Source organism: Orycteropus afer, unplaced genomic scaffold (genome assembly GCF_000298275.1).
Source record: "Orycteropus afer afer isolate SDZICR_OR568_19922 unplaced genomic scaffold, OryAfe1.0 scaffold00006, whole genome shotgun sequence".
In the NCBI taxonomy this organism is placed as follows: Eukaryota; Metazoa; Chordata; class Mammalia; order Tubulidentata; family Orycteropodidae; genus Orycteropus; species Orycteropus afer.
In genome coordinates, this window is record NW_006921593.1 from 19,539,625 (window position 1) to 19,547,251 (window position 7,627).

At 67.1% G+C, this 7,627-nt stretch overlaps 1 protein-coding gene across 1 annotated transcript in view; it reads right to left on the reverse strand.

The window, feature by feature from the left end:
* Positions 1-523: 523 nt before the first annotated feature.
* Positions 524-7,627, reverse strand: part of RNPEPL1 (arginyl aminopeptidase like 1) — an 8,838-nt gene continuing 1,734 nt past the window's right edge. Inside the window, exons 3-13 of the mRNA XM_007941476.2 lie at positions 7,500-7,627; positions 5,412-5,552; positions 4,816-4,967; positions 4,237-4,353; positions 3,706-3,941; positions 3,453-3,566; positions 3,050-3,162; positions 2,684-2,792; positions 1,632-1,862; positions 1,130-1,272; positions 524-808 (exon numbers count right to left, since the gene is read on the reverse strand). Of these exons, the coding sequence (XP_007939667.2) occupies positions 524-808; positions 1,130-1,272; positions 1,632-1,862; positions 2,684-2,792; positions 3,050-3,162; positions 3,453-3,566; positions 3,706-3,941; positions 4,237-4,353; positions 4,816-4,967; positions 5,412-5,552; positions 7,500-7,627 (1,769 nt within the window). The remainder of the gene's footprint in view (positions 809-1,129; positions 1,273-1,631; positions 1,863-2,683; positions 2,793-3,049; positions 3,163-3,452; positions 3,567-3,705; positions 3,942-4,236; positions 4,354-4,815; positions 4,968-5,411; positions 5,553-7,499) is intronic.

A 7,627-nucleotide genomic window follows, 5' to 3' on the forward strand; every position in this document is an offset into this window, starting at 1 on the left:
ACCAGCGCCACCTGCCGCTTCCCTGTGGTATTGCTTCTCCCGTGCGCCTGCCTGCGCCCAACCTAGGCAGCCCCCCAAACCCCACCCGGGACCCCGGTTCCCTGAGGGGCTAAGGCTTTCCTCGGCCCGGGGCCCCTTCCCGGGGACGTGCGCCCTCTCCCTGGTGTTGCCTGGCCCCATGCTGCAGGAGCAGGACACAGAGGGCATGTCTACGTGCCCGGTCCTCTGCCAGGCGGGCCCTGCCGAGGAGGCTCTGCGGAGGCTGGGCCGCAAGCTCGGCCCCGGCTGTCCGCAGACGGAAGGCACAGTGTGGCGGTCACCGGGGGCCACGGGGCCGTCCCCGGGCAGTGACTGGGGTGGACGTCCGCCCTTCCCGCTGGGAGTCCGGGCGGGCGCGGCCTCCGTGAGGGGACGGGAGGGCGTGCCGCCAGCTCGGCCCACAGTGCAGGAGGGCAGGCCGGCCAGGCGGCGTCCGGAAGGCACAATCGTGGTGTCTGGGAGGTCGTGGGCAGCCTGCACGCGGCTAGGCAGACACGTTGACGTCCCTGAGAGAGATGGCACTGCCGGGGGCCTCCTCCCCGAGCAGCAGGGCCGGCGTGTCCGTGTCCGGGCCCGCGTCCCGCTCGGCACTGGGCTCCGCAACCGGCTCCACGCCTGGGCCCAGGCCCTGGGACAGGATCTGCTGGATGGTTCTGCGCAGGTTGGGGTGCAGCCGGCCTTGAGTCTGGTAGAAGACCTCCAGGGCGAAGGGCTTGAGGGCGCCGGTGCAGAGGTCCTCGTACAGCGGGATGGTGTACATGCGCGACATCTGCGGGCGGGTGTGCACTCAGCCTCCCTGCCCCGTGCCGGCCAGCCCCAGAACCACCGCCAGCCCCCACCTGCCCCAAGGAACATCCGTGGCGGAGGGGCGCTGCCTGGAATGAGGGGCAGGCTGGCAGGGTGACACCCTGTCCCCACACCCCTCTCACCTGGCTCATTCCCCCACACCCAACGCAAACCCCGTCTCCCCACCCTGTTCTCCAGAAAGCTCTGAAACCCCAGCCCGTGTGGTCAGACTCCAGGCCCCAGGGGATGGTGGAGGCGGGGCAGGGAGCGGCCCTGCCCCAAGGCGGCCCTGCAGGTGACACACCTGGCTCTCCAGGAAGCGCCGCACCCTGTGCAAGTCGGGGTAGTAGTCGTTGCGGACCACAAGCTGCAGCCAGCGGATACGGATCTCTGCATTCATCGAGTCCAGCAGGGCCGAGTAACACTTGGACAGGCTGGTCACTACCTCTGTGGGCGGGGCACGTCAGGGGCGCCCAGGCACTGCCCCACCCTGGCTGACCACCCCTTCCCCAGGCAGTAGTGGGTACCCATCCAGGGCAGTGGGACCCACCCTGGGGCAGCAGGAACCTACTAGAGTCAGGGACACATCCCAGGGCAGCAGGGACCTACTCTGGGATGACAGGGACCCACTGGGCAGCAATGACCTACCTTGGGGCAGCGGGGACCCGCCCTGGGGCACCAGGACCCACCCTGGGACAGCAGGAACCTTCTGGGAGTCAGGGGCACATCCCGGGGCATCAGGGATCCACTCTGGGGTGACAGGGACCAACTAGGCAGCAGGGACCCTCCCTAGCAGCGGGACCCACCCTGGGGCAGCGGGGACCCGTCCAACAGCCGGTCGAGGAACAATGCTGTCTGGAAGGTCCTCCACTTAGAGATGTCGACAGCACTGGCCGAGGCGGCCACCTGGTCCAGGGGCTCTGCCGTCCACAGCTGGAAGAGGGCCTCCACCGGCCGGGTCAGACTAAAGCCCTGAGACAGATCTGGCTCTGCCAGCGGAGGGCCCGTGGCATTGAGCCAGCGTTCAAACTCCAGCCCTGCAGGGGTGGGGAGGCGATCCGGGGGTTCGCTGGGCTGGGGGGCTGCCCGGGAGACCTAGACCCTGAGCTCTGTCCCCAGGCAGGTGGCCCACCCTAGGCCCGGGAACCCCCACTGGCCCTGAGCATGGGTCCCGGAGGCCAGCCCCAGCTTCTGCCGCTGGAAGCCACTGCAGAGGAGGGAAGGGCTCAGTGACCAAGGGACCCTCATTCATCCTATGCCTCTGCTGGGTGCAAGACAGTGAGGTCTTCAACCCACCCCAGTGCCAGGGGCCTGTGGCCGGTGAGTTAGAGGAGCGAGCAAGGAGCTTCAACACTGGCACTCCTGCCTTACAGCCCCGTAGGCAGGTCCAGCACCTCCCTACCCCCAAAGAACCCCGTCCACCCACTCACCTTCCAGAACCGAGTCACCGTGCCCAGGCCTCCCCCTCTATCACTGCCCTCCAGCAAACCTCAGCTTTGCACTAGAAGTCAGACCCTCCCATCCTTCCTCTGGGGCCCCAGCCTCAGATCCCCGCCACACCCTGACGGGCATCACGCAGCAGGGCCAGCTGGCCTCAGCCAGCTCCAGGCCAAGCCCCGAGCCCTGCTGCTCCCGCCCCAAGTCCTTTGCACGTGCCATTTCCATGACCCTTCTGTAACCACCAGACTGGGCTGGCTTGCCCTGCGTGTTACCTCCTCCAGGAAGCCACCTGGACCCCATCAGGCTGGGAAGGCACCTCCCTCTCTGCCCTCATGGGGCGGAGCCCTGGGGCCTAGTGAGGGGCAAATGAAGGAGACAGGGGCTGGCATCTCCCTACACCCCGGGGCTGGAGCCTCACCTGCCCGGCAGTCCACGCTCTGCTCCTTCAGTTCAGGGAAGAAGCTGAGGAAGGAGTCTAGCAGGTCCTGGGCCACCACGCTGCTGAACTTGAACTTCTCCACGTAGGCCTGCATGGGAGGGGTGAGGCCTCAGTGGTCTGGAGGGAAGGGATGCACGCCCACCAGACCTGCCTGCCTGCACCCAGGGGCTGCCCGTTGCCACACAGGGGCCCACTCAGGTACTGCCCTGAGCAAAGGCAGGCCAGGTCCTAGTGGGGCGCAGAGCCCCCTACTCCATCCCCACCACCAGAAGAGCAGACTCTCCAGCACCCCCGTCCCAGCCACGTGCCCACCAGGAGCCCAGGAGCCAGGGAGGGGCCGCTCACACGGAGAAAGTCGTCAAAGCGCTGGGGGTCTCCGCAGAGCTGGGACAGGTAGTGCATGAAGCAGTAACCCTTCTCGTAGGTGAACAGGTTCATCAGGTGGCTGGGGTTCACTCCTGCACGGGGAGACCCTGGCTCGGGGGTGCCCAGGACTCTCCTGTGTCCCGCGGGGTAGGGAAGGGACGCTGCTCTGGGCTGTGGAGCAGGAAGGGCTGAGGGCCACTACTGTCTCTTTGGCTACAGACACCCTCAGAGCATGAGGTGACCAAGGGTCATGGCAGCCCAGGCCCTGTGCCCAGGAGGGCAGCTGTGGCCTGGGCAGCTAGGGGGGACTCCCTGGGGCAGGCGTGGGGGGGGCAGGCGGGTGTCATGCCCGGAGTCCCAGGAGGGGCTGGCCCGAGGGTACCTGGCTCCAGCTTGGCCTGCAGCTTGCTGACGGGACTGTCTTCCCCTAGCACTTTCATCTGCCGGTGCAGGGCATCCAAGCGGAAGGCTGTCTCCAAGCAGGTGAAGGCTGCACCTGGCGGGCACAGGGAGGCAGGTGGGGCTGAGCACCCTCAGCAGGGCCTGGGCTGCTGCCCCGAGCCAGGGAAGCTGACCGGGGTGGCCGGAGCTCCAGGCCACGGGTCAGCCTCCTGCCTGGGCCCCACAGGTGCTACCGTAGGTCTCTGTAGTGATGCGTCGCTGGGCATAGGTGGCCAGGCCCTCGCTCAGCCACATCTCCTCCCAGGTGGCGTTGGTGACGGCGTTGCCAAACCAGCTGTGGGCCACCTCGTGGATGACGTCAATGACCAGAAACTCGTCGCTCTCCAGGATGGAGGAGATGATGAAGGTGAGGCAAGGGTTCTCCATGGCCACAATGGGGAAAGACGGCGGCAGGAAGACTATGTCGTACCTGCCGGCCAGGTGAGCGGCTGAGGGGCACAGCCCCGAGCACCCGTGCCACCCGGGGCCCCGGCCAGGTAGGGCAGGGACAGGAGCCTCAGTGGTCCCACAGGGGCACCCTCTCCCCAGCAGCCAGGGCTCTGGGCCCACCGCAGCACATGCCTGCCCATCCACGCAGATCTCCTAACCCAGGACATGGCTGCCCACATATAAGAACCTCCACCCCAGGACATACCTGCCCACGTGTATGGACCCTACCCCAGGACATGGCTGCCCACGTGGACAGACTGCCCGCCAGGACATACCTGCCCCACATGTAGGGCCCGTACAGCCTCTCAGCCGCACTAAGCCACTGCTCTACCACACCTGACAGCTTGCTGGTGGCGGTGGACAGCAGGCATGGCTCAGCCCACACACGGCTCCTGCAGTGCACAGAGATGGGTGGGGTGCCGGACGCCCCGGAAGGCCTCCCCTGCCCCCGCCCTTGGCCATGCCCTCAGCCACTCCCCCCCCCAGTAGTGACCAAGTAACTCTGGAGGGCAGCATCCCTTCCGTGTTGTTTCTCACTCACATGAGCCCAAGTGGATATGGTGTGGAGGTCAGTGGTCTTGGCCATGGACAGGCCAGTGGGCAGGTAGCTGGGTGGCCAGGAGGCCATGGGGGCAGCAGGGGGCCTGGCAGGGGGACCCCATGCCATGGCAGTAAGGTAGGTGGGGGGCAGTCCTGCAGTGGGGCACAGGCTAGAAGCACCCTAGTGAGGAGGGGTCCTTGGCAGGGGGGCAGTGGACGTGGGCCACAGACCTGGCCCACGGCAGGACTGTCTAAGGCCAGGCCTGTCGCCCCCAAGGACAGTGGCCTGTCAGGAAGCAGAGGAGTGGCCCTACCTGGGTCCGATGTCCGCAGGCTGGAGGTCTCCGGCCACGAGGGCCACGAGGTAGGCAGGCACGGGGTGCTCCATGTGGAAGTGATACACGCCCTCCTCCTCCACGTACACAGTGCGGGTGGCGCTCATCAGCACCTGCACCCCCGAGGGAGCCTGCGGGACCCCCGGACTGAGGAGCAGGCGGCCCGCTCGTCAGGGCCCCCGCAGCCCGGGTCAGGGAACCCCACAACCCCATCAGAGAGCCTCCCGTCCCCAGGGCGGTGCATGGACCTCAAGGTCCCTGGTCCGGAACCCCTGTCCCTGGTTGGAGAACGGCCGAGTGCCAGTCGGGTGACCCACGGTCCTCCCAGGGGACCCAGCTCCTCCATCTGGGCCCTCCCCTCGTCGGGGGCCTCCCCGTGGGTCCACAGACCTCAGCCATGGTCTGGCCTGCCTGTAGGGAGCCCCACTCCCCAGGTCCTGCTGAGCGGTCCCTCCCCCACAGTGAGGAGGGCACAGAACCAGGCGGGTAACAGCGAGGAGGAGGTGCCAGGCGAGCCCAACGGCCCCGAAGGCAGCAGCGGGCGGCGGGGAGGGGCTGGGCGCCCAGGGGCTCACCTTGACGACAGCCGAGTAGGTGCACTTGACGGCGGGTGTGTCGAAACAGGGGAAGAAGGAGCGATTACACACGGAGTGGCCCTGAGTGAATACGAAGGGCTTGGCGTGGCCGTAGGTCAGCTCCGGGTCCAGCCACCAGATCTGTGGGCAAGTGGGCGGGCATCAGCAGACAGCCACCCGCTGGGCCAGGACACCCTCTGGCCGCCACTCCTGAGGGCACAGCCTGTCCCAGGTGCTCTGCCCACAGGGACTCTTATCTCTCAGCCAGCCAGAAAGAGGAGGGGGCACCCTGAACAGACAGGGACCCGGGGAGGGGAGCGTGGACACCAGGCAGGGGGGGGTGGGAAGATGGGTGGTCCGAGGAGGCTGGGGTGGGGGGCGCAGGGAAGTGAGTGCTGCCTGGCGGAGCCGAGGGTGCGAGGGCACAGCCAGGGTGAGCAACCTGCCTCCCGCAGGGCCTGGGGCCTGATCCGTCACCGTGAGGGACAGCTGAACCCCGGGCGCCACACCCCTTGCCCTCCGACTGCCCTCCTGGAGCCTTTGCATAGGCCAGTCTCCAGCCTTGGCCTCCCCTGCTGTCCATGGCTGCCCACCCAGCTCCTGGGCCCCCGTGATCCTGGGTGCGTGTCCCACCCACAGAGGTTCCCCACGCCCCCCACCGCCACCCTTGTCCCCTTTCTTCCCCGCTACACTTTCCCCACTCTGAAGGGCCCCTGGGTGTGCTCTGGGGCCTGGAGAGCTGGCTGGGCAGTGGGGACTCCAGGGAAGAGCAAGGGTGAATAGGGCACAAGGCACATCAGGGGACACCTGAGTTTAACTCAGGAGGCAGGTTTGGGGGGATTGAGGTGTGCCTTTCGGCTTACCACAGGGCCTGCCCCCGGGCTTGAGATCAACTCAGAAACCCTGCTAGCGCAGTTAACACAGGGAGCGGGCCCCTCGGCCACCCCAGTCACAGTGGGAAGGTGCCAGCTGCAGAGGGAACCCACAGGCCAGCCACCAGGACAGGCCTGACCCTGCAGAGCCTGGCAGCAGTGGGACCCACCCACAGCCAGGTCAAAGGGCCAAAGGCCAGAGAGCACCCCCCTGTGACGTGGGCCTGTGCCCACCGCCATGGTGGGGAGGAGGCCAGCTCACGGCTCCAAGTGCACAGGCCAAAGCCAAGGTGATCACATTCCACCCCTCTCACCTGCCACACTGCGGCTGCTGGGGCCATACCTGTTGCCTGTCAGTGCCCAGAGCACCAGAGCAAGCCGGTTCCAGCACAGAACGCCTGTGCAGCCTGCACGCCACCCACAGGTGTGCATCGGCACTGGGCGCTCACCTGGGTCGTTCCTGGGCCCTGGTCTGTCACTATGTCCGTACAGTACCCTGGGCAGTGACTGATGGAACCACTTGGACCTCCTGGAGCTTCATGCGTGTGTGTGTGTGTGTGTGTGTGTGTGTGTGTGAGAGAGAGAGACATGCACGCAGTACCCTGGACCCAGGGTGAAGCCACACACTCCAGGACCAAGGAAGGCCCTGCTCCATCCTGAATGCCCGCCAGCCTCATCATGGGGGTGCCCTGTGCCCACAGTGCCGACCTGGCCTCCAGCGGGGCCTCTGGGGCTATGGGTGCCCCGTGCCCACAACCCTGCATGCCGACGTGTATGTCTGTGGGCAGCCGCCGCCTCGGCACTCCCAGCCCCCACCAAGAGAGTCCAAAGCCAAGTATTACAGACAATTCCTACACCCGGCTGCCCTGCCACCCCCACCCCAGGCGCCCGCAGTGCCTGGTGCACCATGGGGAGAGGAGCAGGTGCCAACCAGAAACCTCTCCTGCCCCTTCAAGACGGTGGCTCCCGGGTAACACGCTCTCCCCTGTCCCCAGTGCCCACCCACCCAGGCTTCACGGGCTGCTCAGGCACCAGCAGGGCCTAGTGAGGGCACCCGGGCAGGACTCCAGGGCAGGACGGCAGAGCCGCAGCCCCAGCCAGGTGAGGGCGAGCCGGCTGGGAAGCCCGCCCCTCCCTGCAGGTGCCCCCTGGTCCCGCGACTGCCAACTGCCGGGTGCAGGTCCACGCGAACGCCCGGGGCCCCCAGCGGACTCACGGCGGGGGCATCGATGGAGGTGTAGCGCAGGATGACCTGGAAGGGCTGGTGCGCCGGCAGCTCGGGCGGCAACGTGACAGTGAGCGAGGAGCCGTAGTCTGTGAACGGGTCCACCCGGAAGGCCAGCG